We start from the raw sequence: 21,893 nt of genomic DNA on the forward strand, positions 1-21,893 counted from the left end.
GGAACTTTTACAGTTTTATAGTCCTATAAAGGTATTTGTAGTCTTCTAATTTGTTCTGTATTTCATTTAAATACGCTAAGTATTACTCAGTTAAAAGGTAGTTTGTCTTTTTCTTATACATTTTTAATTACTTCCATGAAACAGGCTAACTGCAGCTGCTAATTGGGCCAAAATGTACTGGTCCGGTGTGTCCCAATTAGCTGGAATTCGCTGTACTTAATTTGATTTTGTTCAATTACAAGACAGTTAATGCTTATTGCCTTTGGCTAATGCTAATACCTAGTCAAATGCTGGTTAGCAGGGGAAACACCTATACCATCAGCAGTTTGTCTTAAAGATGGGTCTTCTCATTCTTGGCCCTGTTTACTACTTTTTAAAAATGTAAACATACAATGCAGAACAGACCCTTCCAGCCTAACAAGCTGCACCCCCCAGCAACCCAACTAACCTTAGCCTAAATACAGGACAGTTTACAATGACCAATTAACCTACTAACCCAGTATTCTTTGGACTGTGGGGGGAAACTGAAAAGCACAGAAGAAACCCACATGCTCAGGGAGAGAACATCCAAACTCAAGGTCTGCGCTGGAATTGAACTTTCAACTCCGACACTCAAGCTGTAATAGTGCTGTGCTAACTGTTATACTAAAACATTTACTTTGGAGGGAAAAGAAACTTATCCTCAAACTCCCACTAGATTCAATATGATAACCAGTGATAGTATATTGCTATAATTACCAACTCATTTTAACATACTCCAGTAAAAATTGTACAAATTTTATATCAGTGATGTTAGCAGAAAGCAATGAATCAAGACTGTAATCAGAAAAATTCCAATAATTCAGGACCTTGAAGACTTTGGTTGTACAGATTTTCCACTCTAAGTTTCTCAGTTAAACCAGTGAGTTTAGAGAGGGCATGATATAGAATCTGGCTAGTTTCAGTTGTCAAAATGAGCTGAAACATGCAGGCATTCTGGACCACAGGTCCACCTGAAAACACATCCATGTTCCAGTGTTTCCAACCTCAACCGATCCATACACCCAGGACTAATGATTGATCCAGATGCAGATTCATCAGGATCTCCAAAGTGAAGTGGTCACTTGAAAAACAAACCAAAAGCACGAAGAGACTGAGTGAGGGACTAGACACTGTGTGATGCACTTCCAAATAACTGAATTCCAAGAAAAGTACATTCGATCCTTTATTACATAACCCAGAAAGACCAGCCATCAACATTAGCGATATTAGTGAAACTGCCGTAGCGATTGTGAAATTAACAATGTTAACAACTTAAGTGAAATAAGCAAAGTTAGCAGTCAACAAAATATATACAAATGCTGCTCAGGCTCTATCTCTAACTAAACTAATGACACAAAGGATTAATAATGACTATACATATTAATTTCTACCATACTCCTACCCACGTGACAAAAAATACTGTAACTCAAAATAAAATATAATACAAACAGAAAATAGATACATGAATCCTACACAAACAATTGGATACCAAATTATCGGAGCAACACACACAATTACTGGAGTTCTACTGGAGAATAACTATACAGAATAATGAAATATCACTTTACTGCTAAACACTTCCAACTGGAGCCGCGATTTTGAGGGCTTCATTTTATCTAATGCATATAAGAGAATAAAACTGATTACCAAATCGTACCTCAGATACCTCAAAATGATTCAATCCAAATTTTTCATCAAAATGCAGGTTCAAAATAACATCTTATCATACACGACATCCACTCCTTTCTTTACACATACTAAAACAGTACACACGCAGTGAAGAAATAACACTTACTCTTGTGCACCAGTTTTTAAGTCTTTCAAACTATGGTACTATTTTGTGAGTACTGTGAATGCCAAGCCAAAAATCTGAATTAGAAAATGAGCAATTTACAATCATGAAAATAACTGAGCTATTTGCAGGCAACTATAGAGCATATGCAAAACACTTGCTGCATTTCTTTCATCACTAAAGCTGAAAATTTGTCAATTTGGTGGCCCAGTATACTCTTAATTACAGTACAGTTTTACTTCCTGATGTTCAACATGACTGAATTCACAGACTGAAGAGCTGGTAAGAGGGTATAATCAGCAGCTAAAACCCTTGTCAGCTCATTAAACATAGGATTCTATTCATCCCAAAACATACTTGAAATTGCACAGATACAATGAAGCAATGGGTTTTAATGTGTTAAACCAGATGGGAAAATGTTATCGAAGCAATGCCATTCACCAGATGAAAATTGCATCTTAAAAGCCTGTTAAAAAAAATCTACTTTTGAGGTGAAAAGAACAGCACCACTTTTCTCACTACTGGTTCAGCATTTTAAAACAAGACAATTTACAGAACCACATTTAAGTACCCAAAGGTCAAAGCAATGCCATTTCAAATCACAGGAACAACAAAAAAATTAATTACACATGGAGAAGATTATCACCTGATATATCCGAAAAGGAACATAGCGGAATCCTCCTTCATCTGCTGGATACTCCATAAGTTTTCGATTGATGGCCCAAAATTGGTCAAATTTATCTGTGAAGAAAAATCTGATTTCATTATTTGTTTTACAAATGGAAACTAACTTCATTTGATCAAATTTACACAAAGCTATTTATTATTGCTACAGTGGCAAGGCAGGCACCAACAAAGCAATATTTCCTCATTCCTTGAAAAGATATCTCCTTATTTGTTGGAATAACTTGGCAGTTGGTGAAATTTAGTTCATTCCAAGGGACCCCCGCCATGGATGGTATGCAGGCCCAATAACAGACCTTCAAACATGGAGCGGAAGTTTACAATCTGGCCTGTCCTCTAATTCCCTTGTATCCCTCTCCCTAAACCCTAATCTAACCTGTAATTCCTCTCTCTGTCCTCCAAACCATCCCTACTGACCTGAAAACAAACTAAATAAAAATCTAAGCCACAATCGCGACGGAGACCGCAGTTTGGCACCATCTTGTCTGGAAGTCTTATAACATCTAAAGATGTTACTAAGCCTTAGAATTTGGTAACATCTTCCCTTGTCAGCAGTTAGAATAGGATGTCTGCTGTCAAGCATATGACAAACTTGGCTGTAACGCTGGGGATGTTGGCTTCGAAAAGAACATTGGTTCTCTTGGCCTTCAGGGAATTCCTAGGATGATTTAGACAGAATTAGTTGTACATGGCCAGTGCTTGAGGTACCTATCATAGTCTGTCCGGCTCTCAGCAACATACAGGAGAGCAAGGTTTACTCTGCCCAGGAGGTTAGCTTCATCTCACAGGAATGAGTTGCAACACAGAGGCCTACAAGATTAAGTAAAGTGTTGGGGCAATGACACAGCTTTGTTTGATCCCTGCCTTCATTGAGATTGGCTATAAGAATGGCTTGGATGCCATCATGTAGCAAACCAAAATGCAGACAAATTTTGATAGGTAGAAGAGGTTCCGCAGTCCTTCCCAAATGATGGAATCAAAGGCCTTAAAGTCAAGGATGAAGTTAAGGGTGCTCACATCAAGAACAGTGTCATAGCCAAAAAGGTTCTCCTCCAGGCTAGTGTTTATTTGCTCTGCTCTTAGTGAGTTCTTGGCTTTCAGTGGTGTAGAGTCTCAGGTATTGAGCCCAGAGACTGCCTAGACAGTGTGTCATATCTATCAGGGTACAGCCATGGTTTTCATGCTTTCGTCACCATCATCTACATTTCCAGATCAGGATCTTCTGCAGGAACCCTGCCTTCAAATGGAGCTGAAGAATATTTGAAAATATTTTCAATGATATTACCTGTGAAACTAACATTTAGAAAGTGTTTATAAACTTAGTATCATTTGAACTGAAGAGGGCCCTGATTTCTTGACAATGGTGCAATTTTTATTTATTTGTTTTATTTAGAGATAAGCACAGAACAGGCCCTTTTGTCCCAACAAGACCGTGCCACCAAATTACACAAGTGTGACCAATTAACCTACAAAACCACACATCAGTGGAATGTTGGAAGAAACTGGAAGCATCCAGAAGAAACTCAGTCATGGGAAGGATGTACAAAATCCTTGCAGACACTGGCAGAATCTGACCCTGGTTACTGGTGCAGTAACAGCAGTTCGCTAATTGCTATACTATCCTGCCAAGGTCTCATGTGTACTTTAAGGATAGACAATTCTATACTAAAATTGTCTAAATTTTAATGACAAACTCTTTTTAAAAAGTATAAATCAAGTCCATCTTCCTTTTAATCTTTCCTCTGTATAAAAACTCATCAACTTCCCCCCTGAACCTACCTACACTACTGTCAATAGCCTCTTTCTGCAATGTACTGCTTTCCAATTACTTTAGAGATTAAAATATTCCGAATTATTTCTTAATTCTGATATTCTTCAAATGTTTGATCACTTGTACCCAAACTCTGGTTTGTGAGAAATTTGCCTCGATTTTTTCCACAAAAAATTAGATAACCTAAACCATTTTCAACACAAGGTCACTCACAAGTTAAAATTCCTGATGCGCCAAATTACAAGTTAATGTTGAATTATTTGATCAAAAGTCAGTAAACAGCAAAGAAAAAAAAGTCTGTTTTAGGAATGAAAATATTTTTGAAATTCTAGTTCATTCAGAAGGATACAGCTGGATATAATCACAAATGCTGGTCACAACTGACCAGGATTACGAATTATGGCCAGTCCCAGAACAATGTCCTCCAGGTTTCCCTTTAATTCTCCAAAATGAACAAAGCATTGGAAGTGATAAACACCCATGTGCCCCGAGAAGCCAGGGGTAGAATTTTCCAAATTATGTGAAATGACATGGAAATGAATAGAACTTTCATTTGAAGGTTAAAAAAAGATTTTCTATTTAATTTCTAGGCATATGCACTTAGGACCACATCATTTGGTACACCTGTTCGTTAATGCTAATATCCAATCAGCCAATCATGTGGCGGCACCTTTTGTATAAAAGCATGCAGAGGTAGTTGTTGGTTAGACCAAACATATGAATGGGGAAGAAACATGACGTAAGTGACTTTCACCGTGGAATAATTGTTGGTGCTAGCGATGAAACTGCTGATATCCTGAGATTTTCACACAAAACAGTCTCTAGAGTTTACAGACAATGGTGCAAACAACAAAAAATCCACTGAGCGCCAATTCTACGTGAATAAATGCCTCATAAATGAGAGGAGTGAGAGGAGAATGGGCAGACTGGTTCAAGCTGACAATAAGACAACAGTAACTCATAACAGCAGTGTGAAGAAGAGCATCTCTACCTAATAAAGTGGCTACTGAGTGTATACTCCCAAGTCAGATCGGTATTCCTCAAGAACTAATTTTCAGGAAGAATGCTAACGTTCTCCCTTTCATAATTTAGAAAGATTTTTTTCTGTTTAATTTGTGTAATTTTACATGACTGACAGATACATTTTAACTTGGTTCTCTGCTATGCTACAAATTTCAGAATTTTCATTTTATGTATCAGAAAGCAAATCAAGTTCTAGTGGCAAAAGATTTATGTATATTCAAATAAAGAATGACCAGTTTGTAAGAAAATACATAGCAGACTATAGTGCCTTAAATTCGAAACAAAATGTTTGCCTAAAATGTCACAAAAATAGGTACAGTTTTGGCCCAATTAAGCAGTCGTCCCAATTAGCTGAAGTTTCATGCAAATAGTTAAGAAAGTATTTAAAAAAAAGACAAACTATCATTTAATTGAGGAACCAATTATGCATTTAAATGAAATATAGAACAAACTAGAACACTCAATAGTACTACAGAACTGTGTTTACTTTCAAATAGTTATTGAAAGAGGAATTCAGTGTTCACGTTCTTTTGACTGACTAAATGAACGAAATCAGCACAGACACCTACTGTAGATAATGAACTGTCTTCATACAGAGCTATCAATGACTGCATCCTCCAAATCTTCATTTTTGTTTAATTGTAACATTCAAGATGTTACATTCAAAGAACCTTCTAATTCTTGGCAATTTCTAACTTGTTGAAGTAGTGAAATCATTTCATTTTCCCTCCTAGTCTTTTCTGGCATCTCCAAGCCTGAATGTTTGAAAACACAGTGAGCAAAACAATCCTGAATTGTCTTACTGCTTATTTCTCACCAATTATTAGTGATAAAAATACTGCTTTTTGAACACAAGCACTCAAACTGACGCTATTTAAAAATTGCTCGCTCTAAAGCAGGGTGTAGTGCCTACTGGTCACACAAGTGCATGCGTCTGACGTTAGTTGGAAGCTGTCCAACAATAGTATCCTGTCCCAATTAAGCACCATAATGAATCCCAGCCATTTTCTCAACTAGATTTTGTTAAGAACTGTCCCAAATAAGCAACTGCCCTGATTAACTGATGGCCCAATTAACCAGAATCCACTGTATTTCCATTGCAAATATTAATTATCCATCTACTGTTATGTTATACACCTGCTCCACATTGCAATCAAAATACCACACAATTTGCATGTACCCCCGTGCTCAATGTTACAGAGCAGCAAGATGATATTGCAATATTTTTAACCTTCACTGAGTGTTTGTACACGAGGATTACAATTTCTACTCAAGGTTAAAAACTTCACAAACTCAACACTTTCTCACAACTATGTAGGAATCAAAGACAAAAAAAAGTTGGATCTATGTAGACTGTGCATTTTAATTTGAATTCACAAAAAATGGACATCTGGGTAGTGTGGCTGACCTCCTGCTATTTACTTTAGTGTGGAGGAAATTCAAAATTGCCCCCAGTGAATATCCCCAACCACCCCCTACCCAGCTAGTGAATTTTCCTGCAACAAATGAATATGAGCAGGTATCAAAGCTTAGTAGTGACCTTAAAAGGTGGGGGGGGGGGGGGGGGGAGAGAGATAGAGATGCAGATGCAGGGCAAGCTGTTTTTTCAAAAAAACACTGATAGGTTGACTGCCAAGGATGATAGTGGAAGTGGCTTTCACAAGGCTTGTAGATAGGCAGATAAATATGCAAGTAAAGGAGTGATATGGATGGTGTGTACACAGAAGGGATTGGTTTAATTTGGCATTGTGCTCCACATAGATCACGGGCGGACAGGTCTGTTCCTTACTAAATAATGAGTAGTATTGATAGGGGAGATAGTCACAGTCTTTTCCAGGGCAGGGGCGTCTAAAACTAGATGGCACAGATTTGAAATGAAAGGGAAAAGGCTCAAATGGGACCAAGTTTTTCTGCACACAGAGGGTGGTGATGATATGCACTGAACTGCCAGAGGAAGGTACAATTACAATGTTTCAAAAAGCATTTAGACATGAATAGGTTGAAGATGTGCTTCAAATGCAGGCAAGTGTGATTAGCTTAGATAGCATCTTGGTTGGTATGGATAAGTTGGGCCAAATAGCCCGTTTATATGCAGTATAACTACAAATTTATGAATCTATATGAAAAAAAATAAGAGTGCATAGCTTTAAAGTCAGAGTAAGGAGTTTTAATGGAGATCTAGGGATTTTTTTAAAAATCAGATTGGTTGACATCTGGAGTGGGCTGCCAGAGGAGGTGGCAGGATCACATAGAATTACTACTTTATGGTGCATTTAGACATATGTAAAAAGGTAAAACATAGAAGGACAGGGTCCCAGCGTGGGCCAGCAGAATTAGTGAACATATGCTAAAAGGTTAACATGGTCATGGTGGGACAAAGAGCTCATTTCCATGCTGTGCTCTCAATTTCATACATCTGCAACACTTCAGTACACAGTTAAAAAGTTGTTGCGGACTCAGCTATAGTGTACTTGTACAGTGATTCTCTAAAAACCTACAACATTTAGGCTAGTGCACTGAATCAAGTGCAAAAGCTGACTCCGATTCTTCAGGGAGTAGTGGGAGTGGACTGGATTGTCAAACAAGCCAAGTGATAAAACGTGAAACTAAAGCCCGTTCTCTTCTCTCAGAGGGACATCAAAAATGTCACGGCATTAATTAGGAGATGAGATTAACTTGAAAACCTACTATGTGGTTACTACTGCGTTGGATGTTTCAATACTTTTTCACCCACACTGACCACTACTTTGTCTCATTGAAATAGTGACATATTTCAAAACTAGTCATAAGATCGAAAACACTTTGCAGATGACCAAGAGCATGAAATATGCCACGTGGAAGCAAGTGCTTTCTTTTATAATGCAGCAAACCGCTCCAATACAAGACCGTAAGACAGGAGAACAGAATAAGGCCATTCAGCCTATTGAATTTGCTCCACCATTCTATCATAGCAGATTTATTTCCCCACTCAGCTGTATTCTTCTGGTTTCTCCATGTAAACTTTGATATCCTTATTAATCAAGAACCTATCAACCTCCACTTTCAATATACCTAATAACTTTGCCTCCAGTGGTCTGCAGCAATGAATTCCATAGATTCTCCGCCCTCTAGCTAAAGAAATTCCTTATCTCTGTTTGAAAGGGCCGCCTTTCTATTCTGAGGTCTGAGACTCTCCCAGAATTGGAAACCATCCTCTACGTGCCCATTCCATTCAGACCTTTCAATACTTGGCAGGTTTCAGTGAGATCTCCATTTATTCTTCTCAACTCCAGTGAGTACAGGACCAAAGCCAAACATTCTTCACATGTTAACCCTTTCATTCCCAAGATCATTCTTGTAAACCTCCTCTGGAAACTCTCCAATGCCAGCACATCCTTCTTTAGATATGGAGCCCCAAACTGCTCACATACTCCAAATGTGGTCTGACCAAAGCCTTATAAAGCCTTGGTGTTACACTCTTGCTTTTATATTCTAGCCCTCTCGAAATGAATGCTAACATTGCATCTACCTTCCTTATTACAGACTCAATCTGACAAGTTAACTTTAAGGAGTCCTGCACAAGCCCATCCACATCTCCAATTTCTGAATTTGCTCCCCTTTTAGAAAAATAGTCTACATTTTAATTCCTTCTACCAAAGTGCATGACCATACACTTCTCTATGGGGTATATGTCATTTCCTTGCCCTCCTAATCCAAGTCCTTCTGCAGACTCCCAGGTTCCTCGACACTATTTGCCCCATTCACCTACCTTTGTGAGAAAGCCATCAATTCTATCCTACAAATGATTAACATACAACTTGAAAGCAACAGATCCAACACCAGTAGCTGTGGAACACCAATAGTCACCAACAGCCAACCAAAAAAAGCTCCTTTTGTTCTCACTCTTTGCCTTCTACCTGTCAGCCAATCTTCTGTCCATGCTGGTATCTTTCCTGAAATACAATGGGCTCTTGTTTAGCAGCTTCATGTGCGGAACCTTGCCAAAGGCCCTCTGATAATCCACTAACTCTTCTTTGTCTATCATACCTGTTATGTCCTCAGGTTCCAACAGGTTTGCCAGGCAAGATTCCTCCTCAAAAAACCATGCTGACTTAGATCTAATTTATCATGTGCCTTCAAGTAGCCTCAAACCTCATTGTTTATAATGGACTCCAACATCTTACCAACCAATGAAGACAGACTACCTGGCCTATGATTTCCTTTTACCTCCCTCCCACTCTTCTTAAAGAGTGGAGTGACATTTGCAATTTTCCAGTCCTCCGGTACCATTCCAGAATCTAGTGATTCTTAAAAGATCACTACTAATGCTCTTCTGCTACCTCTTTCAGAACCTGGCGTTTAGCTCATTTGGTTCAGGTGACTTACCTTCCTTCTGACCTTTCAGATTCCCAAGCATCTTCTTAGTAACAGTGACTACATTCACCTCTGCTCCCTGACACTCCCAAATTACTGGCATGTTGCTGGTGTTTTCCACAGTACAGGTTGAAGCAAAATATTTATGAGTTTGTCCACCAGTTTTTTGTACTCCATTACTACCATTCATGTGCCATTTTCCAGTAGTTTGACATCCACTCTTGCCTCTTTTACCCTTTCTATATCTGGAAAAAAAGCTTTTGGTATCCTATTCTACACTATTGGCTGGTTTTCCTTCATATTTAATCTTTTTCTCTTTCTCCATTTTGCTTTTTTTAGTTGCCTTAAGTTAGTTTTTAAAAGCTGTTCAATCCTCTAGCTTCTACTAATTTTTGCTATATGGTATATCCCAAGTTGGACTGTGAAGTCCAAGTGGATGTACGCAGAATATTGACCTCATCTTAATCTCAGTTGATGGTTCCACTGAAGACTGCCAGGAAGGCCCTCTTCAAATTCAGTTCATCTGACTTTCATGGCTCTGCTTGCAGCATTCAACTCAGGGGGACCAAAGGCTCTGCTATGTCCTTAGTTGAGGGCCAGAAGCACATCACTTATGTTTTAAGTTTTTAAAAAAATCCTTTTGAACTGGTTTGGAAAATAAGCAGATGTTTAAAAGAAAGGGCATTTGCATTCAGTGGAGCATAGGATGGGGTTTTGGGATCAACCTCATGAGATGGCCAGGGGAGCAAGCCTTTAAATTTGATAGGAATTATATAGGCATCCATTAGTCTCGTGAGACCATGGATTTGCGCCTTGGAAGGTTTCCAGGGCGCAGGCCTGGACAAGGTTGTATGGAAGACCAGCAGTTGCCCATGCTACAAGTCTCCCCTCTCCACGCCACCGATGTTGTCCAAGGGAAGGGCATTAGGACCCATACAGCTTGGCATCGGTGTCGCAGAGCAATGTGTGGTTAAGTGCCTTGCTCAAGGACACAACACGCTGCCTCAGTCAAGGCTCAAACTAGCCACCTTCAGATCACTAGATGAATGCCTTAACCACTTGGCCACGCGCCACAGTGGCTCTGACCCTGCAAATTATAAAGCCACAAAAAGACAAGCCACCTAAACAGCACAGGGTCAATGAGTTTAGGTCTGTACCTTACTGACTGTTAAACTGGATAACACAAAGTAACAAAAGTGCATTTAGACTGCTCGAGAGTAAATTCATCAATGCATTCAGGGCCGACATGACAACAAAGATTTCTCTCATCACTTCCACCTTCATTAAGACTGCATGGAAGACCAGATCAAAGGGGCAAAACAAGTTTGAGACAATGCAGTTCTGCAAAATCACAAAAGGCAAATTATAAAATCCAAAACAGAAGAGATAAGAGATAAAAAGTATTCTTTCTGTTGAATTACTTGCATCAGTAGTGATAGAGTAATACATGATGGAAACAGGCCAGTTGCTAACCAGAAAGTTATAATGGAAGGTCAGCAGCTATACTTAAATTGAGTTTCTATCATCATTGATGCTACTTGGTTGGAGTATTTTTACAATTAAAATAATGTTCAACAATGGATGATATAAGGTTGCAGGAATTGAGGTTCAAAAACACTTATCATCCAGGTGCAAGTAAAAAGACAAGCAGAAAATTGCTAGCCTAAGCATGAACTATGACTCAAATGGTTTGTATGAATTTCATATTTGGCAACATATTACATCAATACACTCTGCTTTTATTGTGCTGAAACTCTCTGGAGGAAGGGGTGCTGTACTGCAAAATCAAGGAGAAGGTAAGTCGTGTTGTGAGCTGTTGTGAGCTGTTAACATTTCCAAAAGCCTCATAACTTAAATCAAAACCAAAGTGTAAAGAAATCAAACTTTTCAATTTGTACCGAGTTACACAAAGCAGTCACTGCCCAGATGTGCTTCGTAAACAGTTATGGACCAACTATATCCAAGTAACATTAGGAAATTGAAGTAATGAGACATTCTTTTCTTAATTCTAACATTGCAACAAAAATTATGCATGACTTTTGCACCCAAGTGTTTCAAATGCATCACATGTCTATAATCTAACCAGGAACCTTTAATACCAAAAACACAATTTAAAAACAAGGTAGGCTTTATTCCTATTACAAACAGCTTTACATCTTGCAAAAACAGCTGCCTATGGTTACTGTAGTCACGAAGAACCATGGCCATATCACCAGTCTGAAACACAATGATTTCATGAATAACACAATGCAGACAGCTGTATTAGACAAAGCCCTGGTTGATATAACTTGCACAAAATACTACTTTAAAGTGAGTGCAGTTAATGATAAAATATACATAGTAGGAAGATGTTTCTTAAGTAAAGGCAAAGATTGTAGATATGATATTTTTTTAAATCGGTTATCATGAGATACTTACCTGTTCATCTACTCAGACCAAATTCAATATTACAATACAACAAAATATTAGCATTCTTTATTCTTTAATTCTGGTGGGATCATATGGAATATAAGGTTTCCAAATTTGCTAGTAATATACATTTGCTATTTAAGATTAGGGTTATGGGGAGGGATGAAATGAGACTTGATAAGCCAAGTCAGTATGTAAGAACAAGGCAGATGAAGTATAATGCAGATGAAAAGCAAGTTCATCTACTCTATTTCATAAAGAGTATTTGTTAAACAGTGAGACAAAGTTCAAAGTAAAATGTATTATCAGAGTGTCACTACATACAACCCTGAGATACTTTTTCTGCGGGAATGCTTAGCAAATCTATAGAACAGTCACTGAAAACGGGATCAATGGACAACAAATTGTGCAAATGCAGTTATAAATAAATAGCAATAAATAACAAGCTCCAACACCATATACAAGAAATAACAAGACAAAAGAGTTCTTAAATGTTTAGTTGTCCCTTTTTGTTCAAGAGCCTGATGGTTGAGGGGTTGTGACTGTTCTCAAACCTGGTGGTGGAAGTCCTGAGGCTTCTACCTGAAGGGGGTAGTAAGAAGAGAGCACTGCCCGAGTGGTGAGGATCTTTGATAACCAATGCTGCTTTCTTACGGCAATGTTTCATGTAGATGTGCTCAATGGTTGGGAGGAAGGAGTAGTGAAAATGGAAAGTTAGCATCAACAGATAACTTAAGATAGGGGTGAATTAGTAACATAGCCAAAAATGATATGTCACTAAGTAGTCAGCTAGGTTCATGTGACGTTTGAAGTTCTGTATGGTTGTTGCTTCCTGGTTGCTTGGACAAGGGAAAGTACCATGGATGGAAGATGCAAGGTGGATTTAGGAAAATAAGGATGCACACTTTAGATTGGAACTACGAGGGGTGATTGATAAGTTCGTGGCCTAAGGTAGAAGGTGTCAATTTTAGAAAACCTAGCACATTTATTTTTACTACATTTACACACTTCATCCAGCGGTCGCGGAGCATACGGATCCCTCCTTTGTAGAAGTCGGCGTCTTGGACCTCCAGAAAGTGGTCCACAGCAGGGGTGATTGATAAGTTCGTGGCCTAAGGTGGAAGGAAATGAGGAGAAACTTCAAACTTCTTGCATTTTCACTCAAAGAGTTGAACTGCACGTACATGTAACGAGAGCGGTATAACTCACCTCCTTCTACCTTAGGCCACGAACTTATCAGTCACCCCTGCTGTGGACCACCTGGAGGTACAGAACGCTCTCATTACATGCACGTGCAGTTTAATTTTTTGAGTGATTATGCAGAAAGTTTGAAGTTAATAACTCAACTGCTTCTACCTTAGGCCACGAACTTATCAATCACCCCTGCTGTGGACCACTTCTACAAAGAAGGGATCCGTATGCTCCACGACCGCTGAACTAAGTGTGTACATATAGGAGGGGCCTATGTTGAAAAATAAATGTGCTAGGTTTTCTAAAATTGACTCCTTCTACCTTAGGCCACTAAATTATCAATCACCCATCGTACAAGTTGTGAGCACGTATTTTGAAGTAGAATAAAAATAAATAATAGATGAGTGTAGTTATCTCCTTTTGTTCAGGAGCCTGGTGGTTGAGGGGTAGTAACTGTTCTTGACCCTGATGGCAGCAGTGAGAAAAAAAGCCTGGGTGGTGCGGATCTTTGATGATAGATGCTGCTTTTCTACGGCAATGTTTCATGCAGATACACTCAATGGTTGGGAGGGTTTTACTCGTGATGTACTGGGCTGAATCCACTACCTTTTGGAGGATTTTCTGCTCAAAGGCATTGGTGTTCCCATACCAGGCTGTACTGCAGCCAGTCAGCACACCTTCCACCAGACATCTGTAGAAGTTTGCCAAGGTTTTTAATGACATGCTAAATCTTCGCAGACTCCTGAGGAAGTAGAGGTGCTGTTGTGCTTTCTTTGCAATAATATTTATATGATGGGTCCAGGACAGGTCCTCTGAGATAGTGACACCCAGGAATTTAAAGTTACTGACCCTCTCCACCTCTGATCCACCAATGATTACTGGCTCATAGACCTCTGGTTTCCATCTCCTGAAATCTATCAGTTCCTCAGTCTAATTAACATTGAGTGAGAGGTTGTTGTTATTACAACACTCAGCCAAGTTTTCAATCTCCCTCCTTTATATTGATTCATCACCACCTTTGGTAAAACTCACAACAGCAAACCAGCAAACTTGCATATGGTGTTGCAGCTGTATTTAGCCAAACAGTCAAAGGTGTAAAGCGAGGGGAGCAGGGGGCTAAGTACACATCCCTGCAGTGCTCCTGTGTGGAGGAGATGTTTTTGGCAATCCAGACTGACTGGGGTTTACAAGTGAGGAAATCCAGGATCCAACTGCACAAGGGGGTATTGAGGCCCCCCCTCAATATCCCAAAGTCGTTGAAGGACAACAAGCAAGTGCAGCAAGAGATTAAAAGATAAAATTGTATATTAGCCTTTATTATAAAAAGGATTTGAATGTATAAGGGAGTTTGTTTGCAATTGTTACTGCGTTTGATGGAGTGTTACGTGCAGTTTTAGACTCCAAAACCCCCCAAAAATTATTGGACTTGTCTTTAAGGAAATGCAGTGAAGTTTCATTACACTGGTTGCAGGGATAGCTGCTTTGTCACAAGATCAAATGAGTGAATTGGTACTGTATTCTCTGGAACCGATGCTGCCTGGCCTGCTGAGGTCCTTCTGCACTTTGGGTATGTTGTTTGGTATTCTCTAGAGTTTACATCACATCATAGTAATACTAAACTTATTAAGATTGTGATTATGGAGGTGGATGTAAAGAGGCTTCAAATGGCAGATGAAAGACAAAGTTTTGTTTGTTTTAATGAGACCCCCTATCACTTTTCTCTAGTAGAATGAGAGGAGATCACATCAAAACACACAAAATTTGTAAATATTTATTCAGGCATTTGTAGGGTAGATGTTTTCCTAGGACAAGGAGTCCAAATCCAAGGGATTATGATTTCCGAATACAGGACTAGAACAACAAAACATTTCTTCACTCGCAGGAAAAGACACAAAATGCTGAAGGAACTCAGCAGGTCAGGCAGCATCTATGGAAAAAGAGTAAACAGTTGACGTTTCAGGCCAAGAGCCTGTGGAGGCTATGGTCAATCACAGTCATATATTTTCAGATATTAAAAGACATAAAGGTTACGAGGATAGTACGAGAAAATGCATTCAAACAGAAGATCAGCCATGATCTTAATGAATAGCAGGAAAGGCTTGATAGGTCAAATTACCTCCTCCTCCTGCTATTCGTACTCTTATCACGAGATTAGACAGTAAAGTTTGTCAGTTAGAGGAATGGGCAAAGTGGCAAATGGAATCTAGCATAGGAAATTGCAGTAAGGTAATGAATTTTGGTAGAAGGAATAAAGACTACGACTATTTTCTAAATAGGGAGTATTGGTGCATAGGGACTTGGGAATCCTTGCGCAGGGTTTCACAAAGGCCAACTTGCATACTGAGTCGGTAGCAAGGAAGACAAATGCAATGTTAGCATTCATTTTGAGGGGACTAGAATATAAAAGGATGAATGCTGTGGTTTTAAGGCATTAGTCAGACCAGTATTGTTAGCAGTTTTGGAACCATCATCAAAGAAAGCATATGCTGGCATTGTACAGGATCCAGAGGAGGTTCACATAAATGATCCCAGGAATGAAAGAGTTAATGTATGAGGAGCACTTGATGGCTCTGGGCCTGTACTTGGAGTTTAGAGAAATAAGGGATGATCTCATTGAAACCTCTCGAATATTGGAAGGCCTGGAAAGGGTCAGCGTGGGGAGGACGTTTCCTACAGTGGGAGAGTCTAGGATCAGAGGGCACAGGATCAGAATAGAAGGGTGTCCCCTTAGAACAGAGGTGAGGAGGAACTTCTTTAGCCAGAGGGTGGTGAATTTGTGTAATTCAATGCCACAGACGGATATGACAGCCAAGTCATCAAGTATATTTAAAAAGAAGGTTGACACGTTCTCAATTAGTAAGGTCATCAAAGTTACGGAGAAAAGGCAGAAGAATGGGGTTGTGGGAGATAATAAATCAGTCATGATAGAATGAAAGAGGTCTCCATGGGCCAAATATACTAATTTTGCTCCTACATCATGGTTCTATGGTCTAAAACTGGGTAAACAAAATGGGAAAGTGGCCAGTGGAATTCTGGCCAAGATGATTTCACATTCAGTTGAGAGCAGGAAGCCACCTGGAGCGTACGTGAAACACCAAGTCTAAAGATGGCATGGATTATGATTGAGGACTTCACAGCAAAGGTTGTTGTTTGGAGGTGGAAGGAAGTATGCAGGCCTATTGGACTGGAAGTGACATCTGAAATTCAGCTGACATTTTGCTTTATTTGATCAAACTTGAGCATGACTCCAAGGATAGAAACAAGAAAGAGAATTTATTTTTTGCAGAGGACAAGCATTTGGGTTTTGTAAATGCTGAGGTTCTGTAAGTTTTACCTCAATCTTATTGTTTGGCAAGTAGACAGCAGAAGTTTAGGGTATTTACGGAAGAATGTTCATACAATTCCTAAATTAAGTTTTGTGGTTTCTTTCCTCAATTCCTGCAGCCAAATGTTTAAGACTACAGAGCATCTGGCCTACTCTGAGTATCCATGTTTTTACTTTTCATTACGTCCCCGTCATCTTACTTCAATGACTTCATTGTCTCATAATCCTCAGGGTGCCTCTCACATGAAATTTGTTTATTCAGGAAAACATATATATAAACATTTTCACTTTTATTAATCAATAAGATTAAAAAGTTTGAAAATGGTGGCAAAAATAGACAAATTTTTCATTATCCTTAATTCTTCTATCCCTTGAATACAGATTCAGAAGTATCTGAATTTTAAAGTCTTGTGTATTAATGACAAATGCTAAGATAGTTTAATGCACCATGCATGGTGAACATCAGGATCATACCCCAACCTGAGGCTTATTCAGAACTGCATTACTGTTTCACAATAACATGATATGCAAATGAGAAACTGTCACAGTTTTGTAATTACAAACCACTCTTTAAAACGCCACAGAAATGTGCAAAATACGTAAAGAAGTCAACAGTCTATTCAATATCAGCATGTGTCAAAGTTGCAGATGTACCAAGTATCTGTATGAACTAAATTACTCAACATTTGATTTAAGTTAATTTCATTAACAAAGTTAATGCCAAAATGCAAATTTGCCATGCAGCTGAAAATGGGTGTCTTCAATAAAACTGAGCATAAACAGAACTATAACACTAAAATCTAGCCTTGTTGCCAGCATAATTAGAATATTTAACATCAAAAATACATAGAAAATATTCAATATAAGTTCAGTATTATATTTTAAAAATCAGCAACATCCTATAAAATGCCAGTGTATTCAAAGTCTGTTAAAAAGATGATGTTCTTTATGGCTCGCAATGTACCATCAATTTTATGATTAAAAGCACATTCTACAGCAGGGCCAACTTGGGGTCCTTGGACCCCTTGGTTAATGGTAAGGTTCCATGGCATTTAAAAGTTTGGGAACTCCCGTTCTATAGTGTACAGCCAGACTTTACAGTATCAAAAGTCACATGTGAAACTTAGTTAAAACTTAGAAATATTTTAATTGATTTACTGCCACATCATAGACAAATTACTCTGAAAAGATCCTTATTTTTTTTTGTTAAGATCTTATCAGATAATGCTTCTACATTCATGTTTCCAAGATTTACCTTGGCTCTGACACAAATTTCTCTAAGAGACAAATGAATACATATGATATAATATTTCTCAAACATAGCGTTCAACCACCAACAATTGGAACAGATCCAGAGACAAACTGTAAGTGGCAAAGCTTTGTTAACAATAAGTTCATAGTGATCATTCTTTACAAGCATGCTACCCTTAGCATAGTTCAATAAAAATTATTCAAATACTGAAATTAAATTTCTTTCATAAAATAGTAACATATTTGATCTAATCGTTCCCTTCTTGTCCAGTTTGACGAGAAGTTTATTTTAAAGAGCCATTCATTTTGAATGATTAGACTGAAAATGGCTTCCAGAATGACCGACCTCAAAATACAGCATACCGATTAACACTTAACCAAGAAGGCTCACGTGTAAATACTCATCCCATGAATTTAGATGGCATCCTCAGATTGAAAGAGTAGATGTCACCTCTGACCATCTGCTTGCCCTCTTAAATCCCACCACAAAGTATCATGAAATACTAAGCCACCATCATAAAGTCAGAACTGGAGCTACCCTACCGGCTGAATCACGATCTAGTTCCACACCCAACTCTTCAGATGAAAAGGCAGACATATCCCTCAAAGCAAGACCTCGTCAACTCCCAAACTTGGCCTGATAAATAATATGCACACCACATCAACACAAATCGGCAATACAGTGTAACCAGCTCAAATCAATGTTAAATAATATTACTATTGGCAGGTCACTCACTTACAATATTCCAGGGACCACCATTGACCAGAAAATTGACCATATTGCATGATTAAACAACATGTGGCAGTCCACTGAGTGACTTCACAAAACCTCTGCATCATAGACAACATTGAGTTAGGACTGTGATGCACCTGGCCTCAAATTGTCTGGCAGGATTATTCTTTGCCACTGAAGATCAGCATTCCTGAATCATCATTCAGTACTTCATCTACAAGCTGAATCATTCATTGCCAACAAAAACAAAAGCAGCCATGATCAAATGGCAGAAAAGATTCAAAGGGACGAATGGCCAAATTCCACTCCGATGTTTTATAATCTTATGTTATGCTTACTGTATGTATGAGGGGTGACTGATAAGTTTGTGGCCTAAGGTAGGAGGAGTCAATTTTAGAAAACCTAGCAGATTTATTTTTCAACGTAGTCCCCTCCTACATTTACCCACTTAGTCTAGTGGTCGTGGAGCATATGGATCTTGGACCTCCAGAAAGTGTCCATGGATGGGTGATTGATAAGTTCGTGGCCTAAGGTAGAAGGAGATGAATTACACAGCTCTCATTACAAGCACATGCAGGTCAATTCTTTGAGTGATCATGCAGAAAGTTTGAAGTTAATAACTCATCTCCTTCTACCCTAGGCTACGAACTTATCAATCACCCCATATGAGTTATTAACTTCAAACTTTCTGCATAATCACTCAAAGAGTTGAACTGCATGTGCATGTAACGAGAGCTGTATAACTCATCTCGTTCTACCTTAGGCCACGAACTTATCAATCACTCATCCATGGACACTTTCTGGAGGTCCAAGATCCGTATGTTCCAAGACCGCTGGACTAAGTGTGTAAATGTAGGAGGGGACTATGTTAAAAAATAAATGTGCTACGTTTTCTAAAATTGGCTCCTTCTACCTTAGGCCACGAACATATCAATCACCCGTCATATTATTCACAAGGTGTATTAAATTGTCAGGGATACTTTATTAATCCCTCCAAAATCCCCAATTACCAGCATCGGAAGTACAAAGTTTTTGGCCCCATATCTCAGAAAGGATGTGTTGTCATTGGAGAGAGTCCAAAAGAGGTTCATGACAAAGATTCTGGGAATGAAGGGGTTAACATATGAGGAGCATTTGGCAGCTTGTGGAATTTAGAATAATGTGTTTGGGATCTCATTGAAACCTACTGAATGTTTAAAGGACTACGTAGGGTGGATGTGCAGAGGATGTTTCCTATAGCGGTATCCGGAACTAGAGGGCAGAGCTTCAAGACTGAGGGGTGACTTTTTAGAACAAAGGTAAAGAGGAATTTTTTTCAGCAAAGAGTGGTGAATCTGTGGAATGCTCTGTCACAGACTGTGGTGGAGGCCAAGTCTGTGGATATATTTAAGGCAGAAGTTGATCGTTTCCTGATCGGCGAGAAGGCAGGTGGATGGGGTTGAGTAGGACCTGAGATCAGCCATGATGGAATGTCAGAGCCGACTCGATGGGCTGAATGGCCCAATTCTGCTCTTACGTTTTATGGTCTAAAGGGAGAAAGCTTACAGAATAAGGGTTCCCCAACCTTTTTTATGCTATGGACCGCTACCATTAACCGAGAGGTCCATGGACCACAATTTGGGAACCACTGTTATAGATCAACTAAACTATACACAATCCCAACCAGTATTTATCAGCTTTCCTGTAACTTCAACAGATCAGAACCTCAAAACTTTAATCTTTATGCAACCAGTTTCACTACAAAGATTCCACCAGTCACAGCCATCACATTCCCGCTTCAAATGGAAATAAGCAGCGTTTTCCAAGAATGAATAAAAGAACAATGGAGGACCATAACAAAAAGCTGGCATAACAGTGGACTCGGGAATTTTGTATGTAAATTCCAAAGTTTGTAGAAAATGCCAACATTTAGAATTGTCAAAATCAAAACGATAAAAATTTCAGTCAGACCATTACAAAATATCAGGAAAATATGATAAACATAAGCGATTCTGCAGAGGTTGGAAATTGAGCAACACACACAAAATGTGATATAAACACAGCAAGTCAGCAAGGGAAGGGTTTGTGAAGTTGTCTAGTAGACTCAAATGCATGTAGCACAGAAAATTATAAAGAGATGCATTTTGTTGGGAAGATAGTGTTCTATGAGGAGAGGAGCACAATCTCCATGATACACCTTTGTTGTAACACATTACTTAAGGTACTGCCAGCTTCTTGTCAACTTGAAAACTTCTGGTCAATCTCCTCAGACCTCCCTCATTAACAAGGCAATTTAAAAATGCAGCTCACTGGATGCTTTCTATTTTTTGCACCATTCTCTGTAAATTCTAGATATTGTTATGTATGAAAATCCAAGGAGATTAGCAGTTTCTGAGATACTCAAACCACCCCGTGTGGCACCAACAGTAACTGCACGGTCAAAGTCACTTAGGTCACATTTCTTCCCCATTCTTATGTTTAGTCTGAACAACTGAACTTATTGACCATGTCTGCACACATTATGCACTCTGTTGCTGCTGTATGATTCGCTGATTAGATATTCACATCAATGAGCACGTTTACAGGTGTACCTGATAAAGTAGCCACTGAGTACACGTATATATGTTAATCTGTGATCATGGAAATAGTTCAAAGCTATATTAAAAAAAGACAAACTATCATTTAACTGAGTAGCCCGTGAAACAAGTATTCAAATGAAATACAATAGAAATCAACCAATACCACAGTACTATAAAATTGTGTATTAGCTTGTAATACCCAGTTATAGAACTCATCCAGTGTACACATACTTTTGATCCACCGTAAATGAACAAAATTAGCACAGACACCAGTGCAGATAATGAACTGCCTTCATACAATGCTTTCCACAATTGCATCCTCCAAATCTTCATTTTTATTGTAACATTCAAGATGATTGATAGTTCTGAGCATTTACTCAATGGAATTTAGAAAAATCAGGGTGAAATCACATTGAAACCTATTGAATGTTGAAAAGACCAAGATAGAGTGGATGTGGAGAAGATGTTTGCTATCGTGAGGGAGTCTAGAATCAGAAGGCATGGCTTCAGTATCGAGGGATGCCCATTTCTAACAGAGATGAGGAGCAATTTCTTTAGCCAAAGGGTGGTTAATCTGTGGAATTCATTGCCACCAGCAGCCATGGAGGCTAGGTCACTGAGTATATTTAAGCCTGAGATTGATAGATATTTTATTAGTCAGGGCGTGAAAGGTTACAGGGAGAAAGCAGGAGAATGGGGTTGAGGGGGAAATGGACCAGCCATGATGAACTGGCAGAGCAAACTCGTTGTCCAAATAGCCTAATTCTGCTTCTATGTCTTAG

At 38.9% G+C, this 21,893-nt stretch overlaps 1 protein-coding gene across 3 annotated transcripts in view; it reads right to left on the reverse strand.

Annotated features, from left to right (window-relative positions):
• The window catches only part of atg5 (ATG5 autophagy related 5 homolog (S. cerevisiae)), a 170,578-nt gene that overhangs the window by 71,183 nt on the left and 77,502 nt on the right, over positions 1-21,893 (reverse strand). For all 3 annotated transcript variants that reach the window (XM_072246119.1, XM_072246118.1, XM_072246120.1), the window contains exon 6: positions 2,460-2,554. In XM_072246119.1, coding sequence (XP_072102220.1) covers positions 2,460-2,554 — 95 coding nt within the window. The remainder of the gene's footprint in view (positions 1-2,459; positions 2,555-21,893) is intronic.

This window comes from Mobula birostris, chromosome 2 (assembly GCF_030028105.1).
Source record: "Mobula birostris isolate sMobBir1 chromosome 2, sMobBir1.hap1, whole genome shotgun sequence".
Lineage (NCBI taxonomy): Eukaryota > Metazoa > Chordata > Chondrichthyes > Myliobatiformes > Myliobatidae > Mobula > Mobula birostris.